General features: G+C 48.5%; 2 protein-coding genes across 2 annotated transcripts in view; one reads left to right on the top strand and one right to left on the bottom strand.

The window, feature by feature from the left end:
- Nucleotides 1-1436: 1436 nt before the first annotated feature.
- Nucleotides 1437-18920, bottom strand: waca (WW domain containing adaptor with coiled-coil a). Its single transcript, XM_084702837.1, is given in 15 exon segments — nt 1437-2989; nt 3158-3285; nt 3363-3491; nt 3493-3557; nt 4535-4536; nt 4869-4990; nt 5179-5327; nt 5761-5883; nt 8642-8893; nt 10739-10854; nt 11372-11487; nt 12903-12991; nt 17275-17467; nt 18481-18511; nt 18696-18920. Coding segments are annotated over 15 exon segments (1626 nt in total). The 5' UTR covers nt 18737-18920; the 3' UTR covers nt 1437-2919.
- Nucleotides 18921-21247: 2327 nt separating this feature from the next.
- mpp7a (MAGUK p55 scaffold protein 7a) overlaps nt 21248-23796 on the top strand; it is a 114672-nt gene continuing 112123 nt past the window's right edge. Inside the window, exon 1 of the mRNA XM_084702535.1 lies at nt 21248-21472. The gene's annotated coding sequence lies outside the window, so the exon portion shown is untranslated. The remainder of the gene's footprint in view (nt 21473-23796) is intronic.

Genomic DNA, 23796 nt, shown 5'->3' with positions numbered 1-23796 from the left:
GGTCTACAAAACATGAACATTGATACTTTCAACCACCAGCCCCGTTTCCCGCCCCCACATTGAATGGTTTCGTGTCATTGAGCCCAGATTCCTCGAACGGCAGGTACGTCTTCTGTACGTTTAGTCAACTCTTGAGCTCAGCCCAGACTATGGCTAGTCACCTGTGCGAAAAGACCATACTACCATGCTTTGTAACCCCTCACCCCCACACCTTTCCCCAAGAGGAGCCGGCTGCAGCAGGACTGGGTAGACACATTCTCTGACACCTTCTTTGTCTGCCTCCTCTTTATTGTCGGCCATATCACTGTTGTCAGGAGGAGAATCTGCCCAGAATCCTATTTGCATACTATGTAGACCATAGTAAAGAACATTTAAGATCCAAATCTGAACAGTGATTGAAGTGGGGTTTGACGTTGGCGTTTTTCTTGGCGTCAGTATAATTGGTAAAACTCAGATTGGTATTTCAAGATTTTTATACTTTTTACAATTTATTTTTAAATAGGGGCGATAGCACACTCTAGTGATGAAAATGAATAACTGCAATATTGTCCAGCACACAAGTGTGCCATCCGTGTTGGGACCAGCAGGCAAAATCTGATCCATGTTTTCAAAATGCATCTCGCACTGTACAGAATCTTAAAAATTCAGTTTTTAACAATGTAATGCATGTAATTAAATCCAGCGGAATTTAGACCTAGCGTACTAAGACTAAAGTTGCCTCTATATAAAGAACAGCATTGTCTGCTCTAGATGTTAATTATTTTCACGATAAGCCTTCTATCAACTTAACCCAGGTTGAAATCAGGTTGAGCTCCCCGGACAAGCCAAACAAAGGACAAACAAATCACAAACCGCAGAGGAATCTTTTATTCAATTTTTTTCCAATATACTTCAAGAAACAATTTACAAAGCAACAATGTGGTCACCTTGACGGTTTATGGTGTTGTTCTGTTAGACTCAAACAGTGGAGAAACCAGCTTCTCTGCAGCTTATAGGCCACCGCTGCAGATACGTGTTCCAGACAAACCATTCCAGCAAGGCAACTTAATTTGCAAACCAATTAAATATTCCTGGATGATGTCTAGCTTTTGGCAAAGAAAAACCTGAATATGGTTCATTGGAATTGTTCAGTGGTCAATTATGCTCAATTTTCTTTTTGAAGTGTAATGAGTACTTTTTGGGGCAAGTTAGCTGGCTAACTTGCTTCTCGTCTTTAGGAACACCCCTTAACTCACGTGGGGCCGTAATTATGACAAGCAACAGATCCCTATGCCTGGTACTTGAAAATCTTTTGTTGGACTCCCCAAAAAAACATAAAAGAGGGAAGTGGTGATATATTCATGTCTGGTTGTGACCATTTAAGATGCTCAACAAGGCACTAGTGTATAAACAAGACCTAAACAGCGAACTCCGAGAAAATAATAACCAGTGCTTGCTTTGAGTTGAGCATGTTTATTACAATACATACATTTCACATTTGACCTCTCCTTGCCCTGCTCTGACCCAGGTGTGCGGGTTCACCAATGTCTGACTCCATCCTACTCAGCTGTGCCCTGAACCTTCTGTTTTCCCCAGTAGCACTGAACTCCATCTCAACAGGGTGCAAAGGAAAACGTGTAGCAATAATTTATGAATACAACATATTCTGATATACTAGTAATCACTGCAACTTTTAATAAAACTTTTTTTTTTCTGCCAACTTCTTTAAACTCCAATATTTAGCAACTGTACACAGGAATGAACTCTGGGTAGACACGAAGGTGCCACTTAGAGTTAAAAAGTACAGTTCTCAGAAAAAAAGGGGAAAAAATGGAAAGTTTTCAGAGAGAAAAAGAACGTTTTTAAAGTGACAACGCAACTGTCGTCATCCTCCCCTCAAGGGACGGGCTTGCCACTGGGTGGGGGGCGGGGCCAGAGGGGCTAGCAGTGGGAATGGTCCTTGATCTCAGAGCACATCATCGAGTTCCTCTCCTTTTTTCCCAAAATCAGTCACTCACTCCATCACGCCACCAGGCACAGTTTTTTTTGTTTGTTGTTGCCGTCGGGAAATGCAGGGCCACGGGGAGCTGTGAATAGATCTATGAACCATTGGGGCCAGACATGACCAACCTGTCAGAAGGGGTTGGTGGGCGTGTGACCACTGCTGATAAGTCAGGGGGGGGGGAACCAGAGCCCAACAGAACCTGACCAGATGATCCAGACACCAAAACAGAGGAGCAGAGAAGAAGAAAAAGGATACCGGTGTGTGTGTGTGTGTGTTTTTGATTAGTGACTTTTTTTTGCTGTGTTTTATTCCCCCCCCCCCTCCTTCTTCCAGATAACACCTCCCACCATGTCCATGCAGGTCATACACATGCTCATGGCAACGGTTCTTCGATCTATTGAAAACGAGAGAACAAAACAAAGAAGAAGAAAAAAAAACAAAAAACCTTGTAGTCTGCTGACGAGTTAACATGAAGGGGGCTACTTGGAGGGCAGCCGACTTGGGGCGCTGATTAGTCTGGATGTCGAAAGCTTTTGATAGGCATGGCTTTCCATGGCTTCAATCTACAAAACATATTTACAACATAGATAACATCTACAAGAAATCTACATTTTTTTTTCCCACTAGGGGGAGGGTTTTTTTTTTACAATACCGTGTCTTGTAAATTAACCCCTCCTCCCCTAACTGCTCCCCCTCCCCCCCTCTAGGCCCCGCCCGGCCCAGCCCAACGGTCCAAAGCTGACCCGAGCGCAGCTCCTAAGTGTTAAGACTGGGGGGTAGGGACGGGGTAGGGACGGGGGGGGGGGGGGGGGGGGCGAATTGAACAACTCAATGACAGTTCTCCAACCGGTTCTTCCAACCATGTGCAATGGGTCTTCCTTCCCCGTCCTCCTCCGTCTCCTCCTCCTCCTCTTCAACGTCAAACCCCCGAGTTCTCAGACCATGAAGGAATTCTGATTCTTCAACTTTTCAAGTTCTTTAATTTGCTGTCTCAAAAATAGTATCCTAGGGGAGAGAAGAGACAACCTGTGAATTAGCCTGTCGGGCAGACAATGACATAAGTGCATGGCATGAGGAGCCCCATTATGTATCTGGCTCGCCTTGTCTAGACGTGCCATAGCCCCCCCGGTAAAACCGGCTGGGGGTGCGGGGGAAGTTAAAGGAGACGCCTACCTCTGCTCGCGCAACGTCGCTTGGATTTCACAGACTCGGACTAAGGAGCGGAGGTTTTTGAGCTCGGTGCAGTTTTCCGACATGTAGATGCTCCCCATGGTGTGGGCCTCCTCGCGGAGCCTGGACGCCTGGAACACACAAACCGAGCGCGGGGTCACTCTCCCATTGTCAGGTGACGACAGGGGGGGGTGGGGGTCGTTCGTACCTGCTTCTCTGCGTGGTCGGCGGGCCAGCCCTGGACGTGCTTGATGAGATTCTCGTTGAAGTGGGCCGCGAGGGTGGGCGTGAAGGAACAGGAGGGCCGGGCGGAGGCGCTGGGGGGGGCGGCGGCGGCGGGAGAGGGGGGCGCTGCCGCCGCCGGGGGTGACGTGGTTGGGGCCCGGGGAGGGAGTCCTCTTGGCTCCTGGGGAACGCACAGAGGGAGAGAGAGAGAGAGAGATACAGGGAAAGTGAAAGAGAGAGAGAGAGAGAGGGGACTTTAAATCCTGCCGACTTGTGTGGAGAATCCAACTATAAATCCTGGCATTTGTGTGCGTCTGTGGCTAGATTATCAGTGTTGTGCGCATGTGACGTTTTTTTGGGGGGGGGGGGAACGGTTTGTAAAAAAGAAACGGGGGTCATAAATACAACGCCTGCGCTGCCACGTTGAGTAAGAGACTAAGCCATGGGTCTTGCGAGAAATCAAACCACCCTGAGCAGCTACGAAGCGATGGAGCCATGAATCACACAAGCTGCCAGCGGGCACTGCACTATTATAGATAAGCTCTGCCTGCATTGCTGAATGCGTCCCTTGTGTGCAAACACAAACCCATCGCTGGCTACATCACGGGCACTAGACTGAGTCGAGGTGGAATGGCATGTTATCCGGTACTCTGCCAGCAGGTGGCGCCACAGCGTCCCATTTCACAGGAAGCCGAGAGTGTGAGACAAGTTACGTTGACAGACTCATCATGTGTTGGTATTTGAAACTTTCCCCAAACTCCACATCAACTGAAAATAGTGCCATTGAAACCTATGGAGACCCATGTTGTAGACCAGTGATTCCCCACCACTGCAACACACACTCTAGTGTGCCCCGAGAGATCGTCAGGTGGCCGTGAGAAATGATCCAATTTCACTTAATAAGTCTTAAATAAATAAATACAAATCATTCATTATTATCTGCGAATAATATTTCATTATCGGGTGTCTGTAATATAGTGACTGGCAGGGTAATGTAATAGTTGTCCGGGTGGCAGCAGGTAGCCAATTCCCTTGTGCTTTTGTACACCCTTCGACTGGTTTGCTCCTGCGATTCCCACACAGAAGAAGTGAAGTAGTTAGCTAGCTCTGCTATTTACCGGGGCTAGGTCTGAATCTAGGAGCTAAACGGAACACAGCTGCAAGCTGTAGCTAGGTATATGCAGGTATCGACGCTAGTGCTAAATAAGTATTTAGCTGGTCGGCTCAATGACGGCGGGTGAGTGAGGCTTGTGAGACTGCTCACCAAAAGAACAAAGGGGAACCGAGAAGCCCCAACTTTCCTACACTTTTAGTTACGGTACTAATGCTGAGGGCTTACTGATATCGCTGTCTTACTACAACCCGTATCTATGCATCGTTGCTAACGTGTGATGACGTTAGCACCGAGTTCCTGTGCCGTGGCTCAACAAAGGTTGAAGAACACGGTTGTCGACGATGCCACGGTGAGCTGTGCGCGTCGCTGGCTCACCCCTGGCGCTGGAGGGTGCGGGGGGAGGCGGTGGCGTCGTGGCCGTGGGGCTTGTCGCTGGGGAGCGGCTGCTGGGGGGAGGGCTGGGGCGCCGCGCCCTGCTTCGTCATCGGCGTGCTCGCCTGGAACACGGGGAGGAGACGGTCAGCGTGCACACACACACTCACACACACACACACACACACACACACGTGCAGACACACACACACACAGGAAAGACTGTTCTGGAATGCAACAGGTGTCAGGTGTGAGAGAGCGAGAGATGTTCTGGGCAAGGACACGGAAGGTTCCGGAGGTGGTCGGCCCCTACCTTGGTCTGGGAGATGACGGGCGGCGTGGAGAGCAGCGGCTTGAGGGGTCCGGCGTTGCTCTGCGGCGTGCTGATCCGGGGCGACACGTAGGACCGGGGCGACGAGGCGTCCGACGTTAACGACATGGGCGACTGGTTGGACTGCTGGGCTGTTGGGGGTGCACGCAGGTGGGACAGAAGGAGAATAAACGGCAAATAAAAAAATAAAATAAAAAGGCCTTATTTGACTTGTCTCGATTCCACCGACTTTCAAGGATTTTCAAGGCCCGTGGGAACACCAAGAGAATCGGGGAATTGTTGTCAGTTGTTTTTGGAAATACGAGTTGTGATTTTTAGGTCACAGCCCCCCCCCCACCCACACTTTCCAGGTTTTTCCATGACTGTGGGAACCCAGCGTTTAATACAACCAACACACATTTTGCACGTGTAGTCCATCAGAATCCCAGTGCACCGTGACAACACTGACAAAAGAGCAAACCACTCATTCAGGGTACACAAACACAAGTGTCTCTCCCCTTTGGGTTAGGTATCGGGAGTGAACGGGGATGCCGACATGAAGGCGAGGGGCCGGGGGGAACCTACCCTGGCTGGAGAGCTGGGCGGCCTGGGAGAGGAGGGTGGTGATGTTGAAGGCTGACGGGCCGGCCGTGAGGATCTTGTGGAGCATGGACTGTAACGACGCCTGGGTCACGGCTGCTGTGAGGACTGGGAGGGGGATGGAGACACGCCGAGTGAGTTCAGAGGGAGAGAGAGAAAATAAAGAAACAATACCACTGTACAATCAAATAAGAGAGAGAGAGAAACTGAGATGTGTTAGCTCAGAGCTGGGTCGTGGCCCGGTCCTGAACTTTACAACCACAAGTCTCTATCTGGCTTCATGACATAGATGGGATTCAAACCATCTTCCTCCAAGTCCATTGCTTCCAGAGTCTAGGCGGAGGGTCTGGAGGAGGGGTCTGGACAACACAGCTAGTGATCCTTGTGACAGCAGACCAGTTCAGCAGTCCTGCTCTACCAGAGATAACCTGTTCCTGCTCAGACAACACTGGGCACAGCCCACTAGACAGCACCCATCCCACTAGACAGCACCTATCCCACTAGACAGAACCTATCCCACTAGACAGAACCTATCCCACTAGACAGCACCCATCCCGCAGGTCAGCACCTAGCCCACTAGACAGCACCTAGCCCACTAGACAGCACCTAGCCCACAGGACAGCACCTAGCCCACTAGACAGCACCAAGCCCACTAGACAGCACCTAGCCCACTAGACAGCACCTAGCCCACTAGACAGCACCTAGCCCACAGGACAGCACCAAGCCCACTAGACAGCACCAAGCCCACTGGACAGCACCAAGCCCACTGGACAGCACCTATCCCACTAGACAGCACCTATCCCACTAGACAGCACCTAACCCACTAGACAGCACCTAGCCCACTAGACAGCACCTAGCCCACTAGACAGCACCTAGCCCACTAGACAGCACCTAGACCACTAGACAGCACCTAGCCAACTAGACAGCACCTAGACCACAGGACAGCACCTAGACCACAGGACAGCACCTGGCCCACTAGACAGCACCTAGCCCACTAGACAGCACCTAGCCCACTGGTCAGCACCTAGCCCACTAGACAGCACCTAGCCCACTAGACAGCACCTAGCCCACTAGACAGCACCTAGCCCACTAGACAGCACCTAGACCACAGGACAGCACCTAGACCACAGGACAGCACCTGGCCCACTAGACAGCACCTAGCCCACTAGACAACACCTAGCCCACTGGTCAGCCGACCAAAAACCAGGAAGGATGTTCCGAGCTACAGAGTAATACTGACCGAATACACATATTTAAGTCTTTGGTTCCAAGCATCCATTGTTTGAACACAAGCCAGGCAAACGTGAAGAAAAACCCCCTCAAAATACTGTTTACAGACGTGCCCAAGGAAAGGAGAAGCCAGGAGCCTCGACGGCTGAGTGTTAGACTGGAGAGCAGAGCCAACGGGGATGGAAAACTCCACCTCAAACCCAATCCAACACTAACCAGAGGAACCAGAGGAACCTTACACCTTCCCGCTGACAGGAACATCTCAGAGCCAGGATCAATAAAGCGCTTCAATTGAAGGCCACAACGTTTTGGGAAAAGTATGCAACTGCTACGGCTAACAAATAGCTCTTACTGACTTGTTGAATGATGAGAGGTTCTTGCTGAGGAAAATTAAGGAGGTATGGGGGGGGGGGGGCAAAACAAAAACAACTGCTCTTAATATTCATCTTTGAATACAGACGACGGAAAACGGACTGGTCTCTAAGATGCACTCTTCTGACATCACCGCATTCTTCTGCCTGGATCAGTATTCTGGACCAAGCGTGTCAAGTCTTTTTCAGTCATCTGTACCGCCCCGTTCCATACGAAACTGACACAGCAGCCCTCAGTGATGTTCCCCCAAACGTTCAGATGAGTATTACTCCTTGGCCTCTCAAGGTGCCGACTGTGCAGTCAGCAGGACAAACACACCAGATTCTCATCTCTCACTGAGCTGGAAACCGCTTTCAAAAGGAAATTGGAGAAGATGGTCCACAACCCTAATCAAGGACATAAGGAAGCTATATTTTCAGTTGTTGTATAGTCAAAAAGGGTGCCCGTTGAGGCAAAGAAAAGTGGAGATGACTAGTAAGGCAGCCCCCAAGCAGGACAGCAATGACCTGGTCCTGGTATCCAGGTCTGGAGGAACTGGCCAAAACAATCCCACACACTACTACAGAACACCACAGGCGGCTACCACGGACACTGTACCTGACCAAACCCACCCAGCGACTACAGCCATGAAACCTTAGGCCGAGTGTTCATCAAAACCTTATCTAAAGAAGCCCGTCCTTCATTTCGTTGACTCGAGCACTGATCCAACCAAAGCGAAAACCACGAGGGTTGAAAGTGAGCATGCATGTTGAGAAGACAGCCTTTGCGAGTCTTTACAGTACAGCCCAGTGTATCCAGTCAATAATCCGTGTCTAACTTACCCCCCCCCCCCCCCTTCCCTGACAGTGTGGCAGAGCCACGATGCTGCTCTGCAGTGTCTACTTAGGCACTGCAACAGAGCGCGCTGGCTCATAAAACAGCCATCAGACAGGGTGACTGGGCTGGCCCAGACAGACAGAGACACGGTCGTTTCCGCATGGCCTGTCATGGGTGCATATTGAAGAAGGGCAGGGCTGCAGTTTGGGTGTGTGTGTGTGGCTCTGCGTAAAGGCCAGCCACACAACAACAACCACCAAAACACACCACTGGTCAATAGAAGACAGACACAAGCCAAGACTCAGAAAGAGGGAGGGCGAGAAAGATGAGAACACTGACAAGTAGCTAAAAGGCGCAAAAAGAGAAAAGCGAGAAAATCAAGACGCGTTCTCGTTCCGAGAACTACAACGACAACAAAAAAGACTACAACTCCCACACGAGCCCTCACCCTCGTTGATCTTGGCCATGTCCACGCTGGCGTTGTTGAGCTGCAGGGCCGTCTGGAGGGCGGGGAGGAGCTGGCGGAGCAGGGTGGGGTCTTGGAGCAGGGGCGGTGCGGGGGACTGCAGCACGGGGGACACGGGGACGGTGGGGGCCGAGGACGAGCTGGGGGGCCCGGCCGGGTTCAGGCCCGGCGCCGACGACGACAGCTGGGACTGGGGGGGGGGCGCCGCCGCTGGCTTCTCCACCTGGCCGGACTCTGGAGGAGCGGAAGGAGGAGGGAGAGGGGGGGAGAGAGAGAGAGAAAGCCATGTTATTGTAGTGTCTGGGTAGTAAAGGATGGATGAAGCCTTCCACCGCTCACTGAGAAACTCCGGCAAATTACAAAATGTCAATATTACTCGATGCACTAGTGCTGTGCCCATTGGCGCCTTGTAAGATCCACGGCTCCAGTGCTTAGTGCAGCTCAAAGAGGTTGTAGTATTTCTTGAGAGACTCATGGCTCCATCGCTCGGTGCAACTCAAGATGGCGGCGAACACGTTGGCGTATGTATATTTATGACTTGCGGGAAACCACTGCATGTCCCAGGGTCCTGAGCACGACACCTGCCGCATTTCCCCCTTTGTGCAGCGGCCTGGATCACTGAGCCACAGACCGACAAGACGGATGGCTGGCTTTATGGATGAGATTTTAAACTAACAGTTTGCTGGTGTTGGCTGACATGATTTTCAGGGTTAACAGTGACTGGGGAGGTGCAGGGTTAACAGTGGCTGGGGAGGTGCAGGGTTAACAGTGGCTGGGGAGGTGCAGGGTTAACAGTGGCTGGGGAGGTGCAGGGTTAACAGTGGCTGGGGAGGTGCAGGGTTAACAGTGGCTGGGGAGGTGCAGGGTTAACAGTGGCTGGGGAGGTGCAGGGTTAACAGTGACTGGGGAGGCGCAGGGTTAACAGTGGCTGGGGAGGCGCAGGGTTAACGGCAGAATATGGGCAGTGTGAGAGCCAGGGGCTGGGGTGCTGCTGCGATGCAGTCTTTCCCAGAACACATCCATCAGGCCCAGTGTGACGGCACCATGTTCCCCCTGTCGCTCATCTGCCCCAGTCACACCTCTCTCTTCCCCTGGCTCTCTCTCTGCTGTACCGCAGCGCTCCTTCTCTGCTCGTCACACACACCAAGACACACAGGCTGCATCACTAGCCTACAGACCATCCTCTTGTCCCTGAGGATTTTATAGGCAAGGCACAAGAGCCACTCAAACGCCCAGGCTAAACCCTGTGCATGGAAAGCAAAAAGAATCAACACCGGGGCAACACTGAGACAAAGTGAATTCAGCATTCCTGTTGTAAGCTAGGAATCTAGCATTTTCTTTGTATAAATATACTACCGTATTAAGGATTAGGTCTACTAATTCAAATATCAATGTGCAAGTGGATTCTTGACAGAAACATATAGCCATTGAACAGCAGCTCGACAAAAAGGCATCCTAAACCTTTACGTCTATAGAAATGAAGCAACGTTGCGTCTCGGTCTTTAGCCTAGCAGCGTCCACAAGCCACAGATCAGACTGGGCAAGGACCATCTCGGAGTTGTATGGAGCAGGCCAGATATATATATATATATATAAAACTTGGCCTATCGTGATGCTAATTTGATGGAACTGCAGTTGTGCTAGCTGCCGTCTCTGCATCCGCATCAGCGGACTGCTCCGTGTCAGACTATGTGGTGCTATCGGGGTGCTTTGGTCTTTCTTGGGGGCGCTTCAGAACCTGCTAGCCCCTCCCGACCGCCACCCATGCCCAGTGGGGTTTCAGTCCGAAGCGGTGGACGGTAGCCCACCGTGGAGACACCACCCTGAGGTAAGACTCTACAACAGACCCTTGATCCCCATCCTCTGAGAGGAGTGAATCAGTAAGGAAACATGGCCAAAACAAAATAAAGCTGTAAAAAAAAAAAAAACGATCTAGCTTCTGTGCGCATTATGAGATGAGCCAGTATCCCAGAAAACCGGGATGTATGAAGGAAAGCTCCTTGGAAAAGGCGAACCTTCAATAAAAAATAACATATCTTTATATATACACAAAAAGAGAAATAAAGCTGGATCACTTACTGGCTCCAGTGAAGCCAGAGGCGGCCGAGGCCTGCATGGCCTCCCGTCTGTAGTCTCTGTCTTTGGGGAAGCTGTTGACGATAGCAGTCTTAGCCGTCTCTTTCTGCCTCTGCTCTCTGTGGATTCACACGCAAACCATGAGTCAGGCTGGAAGCAAAAGACACTCGCATGCATCCTGGGACTATGTGACTTACTGAGGGGGGGAGGGAGGGGGAAACAACCGTACACTGAATTCAGGGATCGGCTCGATACGATAACTACGGTGTTCCAGTTCGGTATGTTTGCGATACAGCAAAAATTCAAAAGGTGAAATGTCAAGAGATTTTTCCTTGATTTACTTCTTTTAACATAATACAGCTTAAAAAAATAAAAATCTCAAGTATGATCCTTCTGAAAAGACGGCGCTTTGGGGTGTCTTTGTAGCAGCATATAAAACAGCTAGCCATTTTGCAACGAGTTAGCTTAGCGTGTCTCCCAGTGTGTCACAGAGTAGTGTTTATCTTGGGGGGGGGGGGATAGGCAGACAGCACGTTGCCAGTTGCGTCGTTGGGCTAGCTTGTTGAGAATAGTGACATGAAGAACATTGCGTTTCACACAATTGAAGCGACATCTTAACGTGGCGCGGCGGCTCACCTCTCCAGCCACTCTTTGGGTTTCTCCCACTGGGACACCTCCGTTCTGCAGTTGTAGTAGTATTTCTTCCCAGACGAGCTGATGTGCTCCGACCAGTCATCTCCAGGCTCGTACGGCTGAGGGTGGGGACAGGAGGACAGGGCTGGGTCAGTCATGTAAACACACACACAATCCCCTTTTCATAAACAGTACATAGACAAAAGCTGTAGTGGATCTTGTGCATCTAAACAGAGTCCAGGGTAAGGATATAATCTGCTGCAGTACTGGTGCGCATCGCATCCGAACTTTCACAGTACGACGACAAATGATGAGAGAATTTCGTTCTGACATTCTAATGAGGCTAATCTACATGAAGGCAGGGCAAGGTACAGTGAGGTACGAAAGGCGAGTGACCATTTTAAATGATCAATTGTGGGGGAACAGGAGAAAAAGAACAAGCCAGCAGAAAAAGGGGAGGGAGGGAGGGAGGGGGAGAGAGATGGAGAACGGGAAAGAGATGGAGAGAGGGGACAAAGACTGAGGGAGTCTGATGCAAGAGCATGCAACTCAAATCTGTGGGCTAAAGCGCAAAGCCATCTCTCTGAAGGTTGCTGCACATCAGTGAAGGCTGCAGGGAAGTACAGGTGTGATGTTCAACTGGCACCTGTGATTTCCTCACTGAGGGGGGTTCAGAAGGCTAGCATCCTCCATCCTCAAGCTAACACAACCATGCAAGCCTCACAAAGCGGTTATAACTGTAAATGCGCCTCGTACTAAATACGAGGACAAACATTTTCTGGATGGATTTTCAAGTGCATGAGCCTCTAGTTCTCAATAACATTTCATGATAGGTAGCCAGTGTAGCAATCAAACTACACTTCAGGTGCCGCCCCAAACTTAAGGCAAACACTGTTTAGCCTAATTGGACACGTGCAGAGAGAACGTTTCCCATCTGAAACGTTCGGATCACATTCCTCCGCTGTGATTCGTTTAAGAGTGCCTGGCGGGGCCTCCTAATCAGCTGCTGACGGCTTTCATGCAGATCCGAAACCGAGTTAGCGGAGCTAGCAGGAAGCACGGCCGTCTTCAGTCTCAGTTTTTTGGTAAGCAGTGTTTGAGCAACATCACCGAAATCAGCTTAACATCTCATCACTGACTGAAGGAGGACAGGCCAGTCGCTACCCTGCGCAAACCTGAAAGGCTGTTTGACCAAAATCACGAGCGACAATTAACAGAACAAGGAGGGGATCTTTAGTTTCCTAACCCCAACATGAACCTACATAGGACGGGTACAACCTCACAAACAGGTCAGGTCAACCCCATCTTCTCAAAGCGAAGACGTAGAAAATGAAGGGGGGGGGGGGGGGAGCAGAAAGAGCAAGACATTTCAGGTATGACCTGAACAAGGTCTCTTCGACCTCAAACGCCGACCAAAATAGGTTTCGAACCAGGAGGAGAAGGTCTTCCAAGGTTCTGAACCCAATCCCAGGCATAACCAGAATGGAACGGTTCTATATTTAGCGGGGACAGGAGAGAGAAGAGGCATACTTACTGTGTCTGTGGACTTGCTGCTGGGGTTCGAGTGAGAGCTGTGGTGGGTGCTGTGGTTGTGCGAGTTCTCCTGTGGAGAATAACTGGTCCCTGGAAGAGAGCACAGACAAAAAAAAAAAAGAACAAGGCCGCCGTCACCACAAATAACAGGGACCTGCAAAACACCGTCCCGCCCCACACGCGTCAGCGTCTACGGAGGAACCTCCATGCGCGCTGGCGCAGACAGGTAGACCACCAGACAGACCACCCCCCCCCCCCCTCCCAACAGGAATGGACGAGTCATGTCTACGTTGCGTTTGCCTTCTCAATCCTAATTTAATCGACGGTGATGCGAGGCACTTTTGGAATCTGGAGAGATGCGATGGCCAGGAGATGTGTCCACTGTCAGCTTAAATAGAATAACATCCCTATCCGTTTTGGACTAACACGGTGCCCGTTAAGTACCTGTTGGGATTTAAAAAAAAACTTGCATTATTTAGCTTGTGTGAACAAAAATAATTCCACAACCGATCCTGTCGTGGTTTTGAGGCTTTGCATTTGATTTGTGGCTGACAACATCTGACCCATAGCATCAATCCAGGTACAGCTGGCCAACACACCGGACAGGAAAATGATTTATCGATCTAGTACAACTGCAGAAGAGATTGGCCAAGTTACAAATAGCTTAAAAATTACCACAAAAAAAACACACACACACACAAAAAAAAAAAACCCTGCAGTGCTCAGTAACAAAGTCCTACTGCCAGGACAGATGAAACTAAATACGACGCCGCAACCTTCGTGAAGAATTGCTAGGTTATGGTTCCAGCTTGGCTACAGAGTGGCTGCCTGACGACCTGGCTCGGTCTTCTTCACGGATGATGGGACTGTCACCGGGAATCTGCAGGTCGCATTCTGAGGGTGGACAGCAAGCGCCAGCATCTGCTTGTGTATAACTCAAAGGGACAGTATGTGAATGGAGGGGGGGGGGGGGGGAATTGATAGCAATGCAGGCATGTGGGACATCAAATGAAAGGCCATGACGAGCAGTTTATTGAAAGCATTGAGCAGCAATGCAGGGGCCCTACTTTTAGAGAAAAGTATGATCTTGTGAACCTGCTTTTTCCAGCAGCCAGGACAATATGGTCACCTACTGGGGGGGGGGGGTGGTGGTGAGGGGAAGTAGAAAGAGCGTTTGGGTCAGATCTCCACAGTAAAAGCTTGAGGGGAAGCGAGGGGTTTTTGGAAAAGGATCTTTGTCAAACACGAGTCCGGGGGGTCAGTTTAGCTAGGACCATCGCCTATCCCAGCGGTTCACAATTGTTCTCGGTCACTCTTCGACATCCCAGGTTTAATCATATGCAAAAGAGAGAAAAATGCTCCGAACAGACAAAACAGTGTCGAGGCAATCAACAATAGGCTATTCAACGTTCAAGCACACTTACAGCCCTGCCACAAAGTTACACACCAACCGGGCTTGAGACAGCCGCTAGCAACCGCTTCACCACAGACGTTTAGTAATCGGTGTCCCCCGGTCCGCGTGAACCCCCAAGCTCTACAGTCAAACAGACGTCGTCGTGTCTTCTCCTTGTCCCCAAGTGTGTTGAGGTGGCTCCCTCTCTGATGCCTCCTGGCCTTGATGGTGGGTCTCTGCAGCGCTCTCCTTCTCCATTCCCCCCTTTCCAGTTCCTCTCTTAAGAAAATCAAAGTGCTTCATCTTTTGCCAACGGCGCCTCTCAGATCAGGGAGAAGCCCCCCCCCCCTCTCCCTCCAGTTTCTCCCGGCCCCTCTTCCCTCCAGTTTCTCTGCCCACCGATCCCTTCTCTCACTTGATCTTTCCATCTCCTCCCTCGTTACTGACCAATCGATGAATACCTGAAAGTTTTTGCGTGTCAGGTCCCCCCCCCCCCCATTTTAACCAGTTGGACACATTTGTACACTTGGCCCCCTGTTTGCACCTGGCCTCGACATGCTTCATGGGTGATCTGATCACAGGCATGTACAGCGTTGCCACAGTGAAGGGTGGTCAACTAAACCGACGTCCTTCTGACTAAGTCCTCGGCAACAGCAACCAACTGACTCTCGCCGGTTTAAAACGGCACATTTGGTCTTCGCCAACGGAACATTTGTACATTTAGTCCTTTAGCAGACGCTCTTATCCAGAGCGACTAACAGTAGGTACAGGGACATTCCCCCCGAGGCAGGTAGGGTGAAGTGCCTTGCCCAAGGACACAACGGGAATTGATCCGGCAATCTTCTGATTACCAGCCTGACTACCTCACCACTCAGCCATCTGACTCCCCTATGCATATATGGCGGGAACGTAAGATACTATCCCAAAGTGGTCACTGGAGAGGCACGTGGAAACGCATCCTGACGCCAGGTGTGAATTGACGCCCTCAGAGCCGTTCACTGGTGATGGGATCGCCCGAGACGCCCATGTTTACACACAGAAGGTAGACAAACGTTTCTTTTTTAGGATTACTTGATGTCGACTTGTTTCCCATAACTTCCGGGGTATTAACATGTGACTTATCCATTATTAAAGGATGACAGCAAGACATTGTAACGACGAAACTAGGTTACATAATAATCTTACTGGATCACGAGCGTAAAACGAGTCTAAGAGCCAACAAGGTTGGCTACACGACAGTTCCTGAAAATGAGCCTCCGTTTAACATCAATCAACAAGGGTTACCCTCTCATCGGGCCCTGGGGACGACAGGTGAGGGCTGAAGAGGCCCAAAACAAGGCCAGATCTGCATAACTCTCGACATTACGAGGTTGTGAGGTCATGTCAACGTGTCTTTACACCTTGGTTTGAGAGTAAACAAACAAAGAGTCCCTTCACACTGCTGCCATGCCTAACATGTCTGATGAAGGGAGCGGACGTGTCAGACAGACATGAAGGCCTACTGGATGTTTTTGGTTGTCGAAAAGCCTCGACCAGAAGTACATTACAGCAATCCCATCATGCAACTGGGCGACTTGTGCCTGAGTGAAATGCTGAGATGTAAGGAATGCAGCGGCCAGGTAAACATTTGATGTGGGGTAGGCTGAATGTTTCCCATGCATCCAAGTCAGACCCCTTCCCTGCTGCGTGGATAACAAGACGCAACACGTGACCCGAGACAGTGCCCGGTTAAAAGTGTGGTTGGGGGTCGTGGTCTCGTCGAGTTGCATGTCAGACGACCCCAAATGGGAAAGCCACTGTCCAGCCTGTGAGCGTCAGTGGCCCAATGTCGACCGTTTTCTGAAAAGGGCTGAAATGCGAACCCAGAACTTGAAATATGATCGTCACACGTCGTGCACTGCACCTTCCTCTGCGCTCAATACAACAAATCACCCTACCCACCCCCCACCACTATATTGATCTGAGAGGACTCGATAGATATGCATGAGAGCCAAATTGAGGAAAGGTCCGTCAGTTAGCATCTTGCTGGAACCTTCCCAACCTTCTAATATCTACACGTGCCATTAGCCTGGGAGACAGGACGACCGGATAGCAAGGCTGGGTTTGCTCACAGTGTGTGTGTGGTTTCAGAGGCTGTGATAGGGTGTCTCTGCCCACAGTACCTGGTGAGTGTGTGTGTGTCTGTCTGTGTGTGTGTGTGTGTGTGTGTGTGTGGGGGGGGGGAACACAGACACCCGCAAGACACCCGTATCTATGGCTACCGAAAGGGCACAGGAAGCCCAGGCGACAACTGAATATCATTCCTGAAACGGAAAGGATCCCCTCAGAGGTAACAAGGATAACAGACCTAGGTGAATATCCCAGGTCGATGCAGCTGTATTGCCTTTCATCGTCTGTCAAGCAGTATTGTGCTTGAGACAGCCTAGTGGTTAAACGTGAATGTTGATACAATTAGCAAATGGACTTGTATATTAGAGGCCCTTATGCAACACCCAGAAAATATATTTCATTCATTCTTCCGTCCCGTGTCAAGTTTAGCATACATGGTTGCCTCCCCAGACACATTACTCAACATGAATTAAGCTTTGAGTGTCTCAAAAAACAAGCCCAACTTGTATTGCATTAGTATGCGCGTTTCAGAGAGTGTAAGAAAGGGATACCCAGGCCCAGAATAATTAGAATCCTTGTGAAACGAAATCACCCTGACAAAACATTGAACCGGTCTGCATCCTTAAGTACAAAAGATAGTGATCTTTTATAGACTTGAACAGAAAGACGATGTTGCGTTGGACACAGATTTGAGTCTACAGCAAGTGTCCACGTACAACTGAATGCCAGGCAGAAAAAAACACGTTCCAACTGCTTTGCAAAGCCAAAGCAGGTAGAAAATTAAAAAATGACCTACAACCTCACAGACCAGTCAAGCTTACGATTAGATTCCCATCTCCCTAAATCTGATTGCTTTTCAGATGTTCCTCACCTCCATCTCTCTCTCTGGCGCGGTGCGTGTGGAATGCCTTGGCTCTGCCGTGCCCTGTGCTGTCGAGGTGTTTGTTATCAGGACTGTCAGATCTCCGGAGCATCTTGCAGGGAGGGGTGGCGTCCGCCGAGTCTCGCATCTTCTCATGGCGGTGATCACCTCCTGGGTGACTCTTGGATGAGTATTTGAGAGTCTGAAACACAAATCGAACCCATGGGTGGTATGCAAATCCATCAACTTAAGTGATGACTATTTCGACATGAATATTTATTTCCCGGTTTCATATGTTGTCGAGCCATTCAATATTTGCATTACACAAATAGGATATACCCGAGATTGTGTGCTGCACTTCGATTTGTCATGCATTTCTGTTAATTTAGCTGGCAAGACTAAGGTTGACTTGTCATGCTTTAGAGCTGGTTGTTACGCCACACACCATGATCAGCTGTGTAACGTTACACTGCACCATTATTACTGGCATTAGTAAGCTAACGTTAGTAACTCTCGCTGTTTGGCCATCGGCTAGCTAGCTGGGCTATCAATCAGGATCAATTGTAATTCTAAGGACCTAATCCCAAATTACTTCAGATCAGTTTTCTACAAACCTCATTTGGTAAGAGTAGTTAGAAAGGTCACAACTTCAGATTTTATGAATAAATCAAATTAATAATCTGATGTCATTTAACGTAACGTTAGCAATCTATTGGCAACATTTCTTTATTGATGAGGTTTAGTGTCAATGTAAAAAAAGATCTACATAGCTATGGTCTGACCATAAACACATCACGGAACATAAGTAAAGAACCATGTAAACGACCGAAATTGATAAATGTTAAATTGCATGTTGTGTTCTTGATTTGTATGCTCTTGTCTGTGTCGTAGCTACGCTAAACTAGTCAACTTGCTAATACATTAGCCAGCTAGCTTTGACAGATCAGGCCTTGCTTTTAGCTCTCATAAAACTAGCCTTAAAACGTGTCCAATCTTACGAATTCGACGTTCGAATAAACTCACATGATCTAAGAAACATGACTATCGGGTTTGTAAACACAGAGCATTGTTATTTCCTTCAATACCCGAAAGTAATTCCCTACTTTTAGAATAATTTTCCGCACCAAGGCCTGTTGTGCTTTTCACAAGCCTGCACTAGAGTATCCATTTTAATCTTATTTGTTGCTAGCCAGCTAGTGGCGAGCTATGAAGTACCTGGTAGGGTTGAGAATCCCTTCGGTCGCACCTACAAATAGAAATAAAATAGGTTATTGATATGATGCATCGTTGTCAGAGTAAACAGTTGGCAGATTCCTGCAACAGCTGAATTGGCTGCTAAGTTTGTACTTATTATGGTTTCAATAAAAAATGGCGGATTGTCAAAGCGTAGCAGGAAAGAAGGAAAATCGGAGTAAGTAGAGGCTGTTTACCCATCGCTGAGTCTCGGTTGTTTCCTTGCATACATTACCATCAATGCCGTGTTAGTGTGTGTAGAGTGGATGTGAAAGATGGACTGCTATACGCCCTTTTGTGTATTCAACAAACTGAAACCGTCTATTATTTCTTTAGTTCTGAATATGCTCTTCGGAATCGGAAGAGCGCCCTCAGTCCATCTCTCACTCGCACACACCAAGCAAGCTATGCCCTACAGAGAAGCGAAGCGCACAGGCTGCAACTAAGGTTGCCAGGTTATTGCAACAGGACCCTCCGACTACACACAATCCAAATCAATAGTTTTGAGAACCCCTGGGGACTTTTATCAGAGATTAGGATCTTCATCGTAAACCGGGTTTGATAAGAAGACGATATTTTTTGATGGGCAGTCAGAAGCTTGTGAAGTTTGTGGCTTTTGGAAGAACATTTTATTTTCAGTTACAGACATGGCTAACTTAATGTACTGATAAATAAGTGCAGGGATTGAGTTCAGGTCCCACTCGCATGATTTGACAAATTTAGAACTGTGACTATAGTTAAGTCAAACAAAAGTCAAACAAAAACGAGTTACTTTGGATACAAATTGAATATTCACATGTGAGTGAAACTGCATAGTTGCATTATATTATGCACATGATTTCACTGTCTCTATTATGCTGAGTTTGATTCAACGGGGCAACACTGAATCACATAACTATAATTTGCTCTATGTTCATGATAATGGTACCCCCAAATAGTCATGGCCATTTTTGTTGACTTGCATTAAAAGGGGGTTTAAATGTTTGGCAACCATTAATGAAACCACCCGCGCCCCTCCCACAGCAACATACGGGACACCGTTGCGCTAAAACTGTCTGGAGGCTTGGGTTTGGGAGCAAAGTTGCAAACACAAGGAATCATTTGTAATATTTAAATGATAAAACAAATCGCTTACCCACTTAAAGTCGTCTTCAAAACAAATTAGCTTATTTTACTGCTCAATATAACAATCAATAAATTGCAGCTTACTAGATGTTGCAAAGCCGAGTGTCTTGTGCCATCTAGTGGTTATTTATGACATTCAATCTAAAACGTGAGGGTACATTTATGTGACAGCGCACAAAGCATTACCCGATGACGATTATGCCCGATAATGCTCTGAACATTAAGATAGTGTTTTAGACAACATAACATGCGAGAAAATGATCTTAAATTACTGACAGTATCAACTAAACTCCAAATACATCAATTCTACATGGAGTAGGTGTTTTATAGAACATTACATTAAATATTGTCTTTTACGTTCTGCACGTTAAGAGGCATGCCTATGTATGAGTGGTCTTACACATTTCTAGAAATGTGTAAATACAATGCCAACAATGCCGTTAAATAATTTAAATTGAAAAGCTTTCTGCATATTTGTATGCACTAGTCCGTGGTATTAATACGCCTGCAGAGATAGTAATTTCATAGCCACTGTGTCATTGTCCTATGAGGAAGGTTTACGAGCCCAGATTATACAGACAAAAGAAGACGTTTATCAGCATTTTGTGGCCACAATACATTTAGTTGTCAGTCCGGCACATAGTGGACCTCTCTTTGTTGATACATTTCCAGAACATACTGATGGAAAACTCAACTCAACTGCCACGGCAACATCTATACATGTCGGCTCGTGATTCTAAACACGATTCGTGTATTAGACTATATCACAGCTGCTCAAGTTAAGTTCAGTTATGTCAAAGCAAACCTGGACTTAAAACAGGCAAGGGATGGCCAGGTTCAACTGGTTGTTATGGAATGTATCATGCCACTTGTGAAACGTTTATTTCCCCTGAGAAAACGCAATATGCTCTGGTACCTAAGCAATATGAACTGTAGGCGTCACTATAAACCAACTTTACTTCCCCAACAACATCCATGTTGAAAATGTACGTAGATAATATTAAGCTTTGTCCAGAGAAACATTGAGATAGTCTGCCTCTTGCACCTTATTCTGCTAAAATAGCATAAATAAGTTTGGGACCAGCACGATAACTTTACAGCAACATTAGGTCATCCAAAGCTGAACAAGGGGCCTGTTTTGGCTTCGACTTGCACCCTTTAGCATATGCATGATAAACTTTTAATGCAACAAATAACCTCATATTTGAAATTCCACATTATTTGACACAGATAGACAATTGACAAACAGCGATGTAATGCAATTAATATCCTTGCAACATCTGCCTAACAATACAATGCATTAAAAGTGCTAAGCATAGGTCTACTGTATGCCACCAACGTGTAAATAGCCCATGGCTTTTATAAAATCGCCTCAAAACACAAAATAAACAAATAAATGTAGATGAAGATTTCATGAAAAGTCCGTGCTTTCAACATTACATTCAAACAGCCAGTACACTTGTGTCAAGAAACAACTGGCACCGCCTTCGAGGAATACAGACCAATCAAAATACAGACTCATTGAAAAAGAGTGGTGTTAAACTGCCTTTAGGCACTGGACTAGGATCAGTTATTATTCAGAAATCCAGACCCTAAGCACCGGAAGAGAAAAACGCAAACCGAATGAAGATCAGCGTCTCCAGTCTGCCCTGTACCCTAAGCTTACCACTTCAGATAAGGATAGGAGTGGATGAGAATTGCATTCAGACACGAGAACAAGGATGAGTTTGAAAAGCATATATTAGCATATCAATTCCGAATGTAAAGCTTTTGTAGTATTTGCATGTGAAGTGTCGACTACGAAGTGATCTTATAAAGCGCACATTTGACCGACGCCTACGGAGCTTGAGTGAGTACCATCGTTGTAACATTGTAACAACTCCGTAGCTGTTTTGATATGAAGAACTTGCATTCCACAGTGTATGGGAACGCGGGCAAAACACCTCTCTCCAATAACAGAAAGTTTGACCAAACATTTTTTTGTTGTTTACTCATAGCTTACACTCTTATCGTTTTGCGGCACGCTTGTAGCCTACTCTGTTGTGATCAGCACAGAATGAATAGCCCCCCGTGCCTGGCCAAGACAAGTGTTCTGACACGGAGCTTGTCACTGACTGACAGCGCCAAACAACAGCGACAGGGTGGTGGAAGTAACGATGTCTTACCGACAAATGCCGTAAGACCGTGGACTTCGGCTTCATCACTAGTTGTCTTCATGGGGTATTGACAGAAGTTCTGTTATAATTATCCAGCTCGGCCATCACTTTGTGATCTACGAATGTAGTGAGCAGGCAGTGTTGACCTTCGTCATTGTCCAGATAGATTATTCAAAGATCCAAGAAATATTAGGCATGGTCTTGCACAGCCAACAGTGATACTGCATGACGATCTATTCACACACACACAGTCTAGAATTCTTTATTTATAGTTTGGAGAGACTAAGTAGGGCATATTCACTAGCTTGTAAACCTCTCTCCAAGTCTACACCCTTGAGGAGGCCAGGATAATTTGGAGCCTGGCTGTAGGGGAGGAGACGAAGAGAAGGGGGGGAGGAGAGAAGGTGGATGGAGGAGAGGAGAACAGGCTTGGGTCAGAGTCGGGTCAGAGCAGGAGTTTTGGAGGTGGGTGGTAGCACCGAGAGCCAGCGTGGTCGTAGCAGGTGTCTGAAGACCGTGGCCCAGCATAGCTCACATTCCTGGGGTTTTGTTCCAGGGCTGGCAGGTCAATGGAGGAGGAGGGGTAGGGAGCTGGGAGAGAGGTTTGGGAATGCTATGTTTACCATGCCACCCTTCCCGCTTCGTATATGAGCAACCCGCTGATAGAGGCTTTTAAATGTTTCCTGTTCAGACAAGGGGTTGGGCCATAAGTTACACAAGCTTGCTGCAGGCCTAGATTGCACCGATATCCAGACAAAGTTGAATTGTTGTCGAAAACCTTCCTGATACGTTCTCTGTTCCTATGCTGTCGTTGAGATCGGCTGTTGGCCTTCAGTGCATGAAGCTGTGTTCAGTGTTTGTGCTTAGGCAGCAATACAGGATTCCTTTTTTTCGAGATTCTTACAAACATCTCGGCTGCTGAAGCATTGCTTCATCTGTGCTATCTCCGGCTGCACACGTCAGTGTTGTCCGGTGATATACTAAGGTGAGCAGGTAGGCTAATTCCTTAGTGTCCAGATCCAGATGTGCTCATCCCCTCTCCAGGCAGGTGTGGTGCCGTGTGCTGGCCCTGTGTCAAGACACTCTCCGGGGTAGGAAGTTAGAACTGGCCAGCAGGGATCACCTCCAGGTCTTTACTCTGTCTGTCTTTCCCTGGCCAGCCTTTCAGTCTGGCTGCCTGTCTGGCTTCCACCATCCGCCTGCCAAACTGCCTGCCTGCCGGTGTGTCTGTCTGTGGATATGCATGCCTGCCTGTCTCTATGCCTGCCTGCCATGCCTCTCCTCCTGCATTTCCGTCAGTCTGTCGGGCCTGCCCGCCTGCCCGCCAACATGCCCATTTGCCTCCCTGCGCTTCTCTCTACTGCCTGCCCCCACCTCCACCCCCCCCCCCCCACCCCCTGTGCAGTGTAGGGTTACCAGCGGTTGCAGGACCCGCGGAAGGCTGGCTGGAATGAGCCCACCCAGCAGATGTCAGCCATCAGACACCGGCGTCGAGCACTTTAGATAACCGCTCATAAAAAAGAAAAAAAACGCCTCCTCACGCCCCTCACGGTTATGCAGAGCGGCTAGCGACAGAGCCCCACTGGAAGAAACAGAGCAGGGAGCTCTGTGTCATGACCGTGGGAAAAGAAGGGGACCGAGGAACCAAGTCTAGGAGGAGAAGGGGGGAGGGGGGCGGTTAAGGTGGTGACACGTGGACCTGCTGTTGTTTACCTCAGTCAGTGTGAAAAAGATTCCACCTACTTCCAGGCCACAAGTCATGACCATTTTATACTTCATTTCAAATCGAGTGAGTAACGAGGTTGGGAGAGTCCTGTTCGAGCTCGGCCAACTGTCAGGTGGTCGTTGAGAGCGTCTTTTGCCCCGTCAGTTCCCCTTCTTAGTTCACATACAAGGAGCTTCCGTTGTCACTGGAAATTGCCACAAAGGATCTCAAACTGGGTTTGTTACAGTGTGTGTGGTCTAACACCAAGACATTCAGCAGTGTGTTCTCAAACTGTGTGTGCGTGTGTCTGTG

Source organism: Hypomesus nipponensis, chromosome 8 (genome assembly GCF_054491055.1).
Source record: "Hypomesus nipponensis isolate SF chromosome 8, ASM5449105v1, whole genome shotgun sequence".
NCBI lineage: Eukaryota > Metazoa > Chordata > Actinopteri > Osmeriformes > Osmeridae > Hypomesus > Hypomesus nipponensis.
The sequence above is the reverse complement of the archived record's forward strand: the minus strand, read 5'-3'. Positions and strand labels throughout refer to the sequence as shown.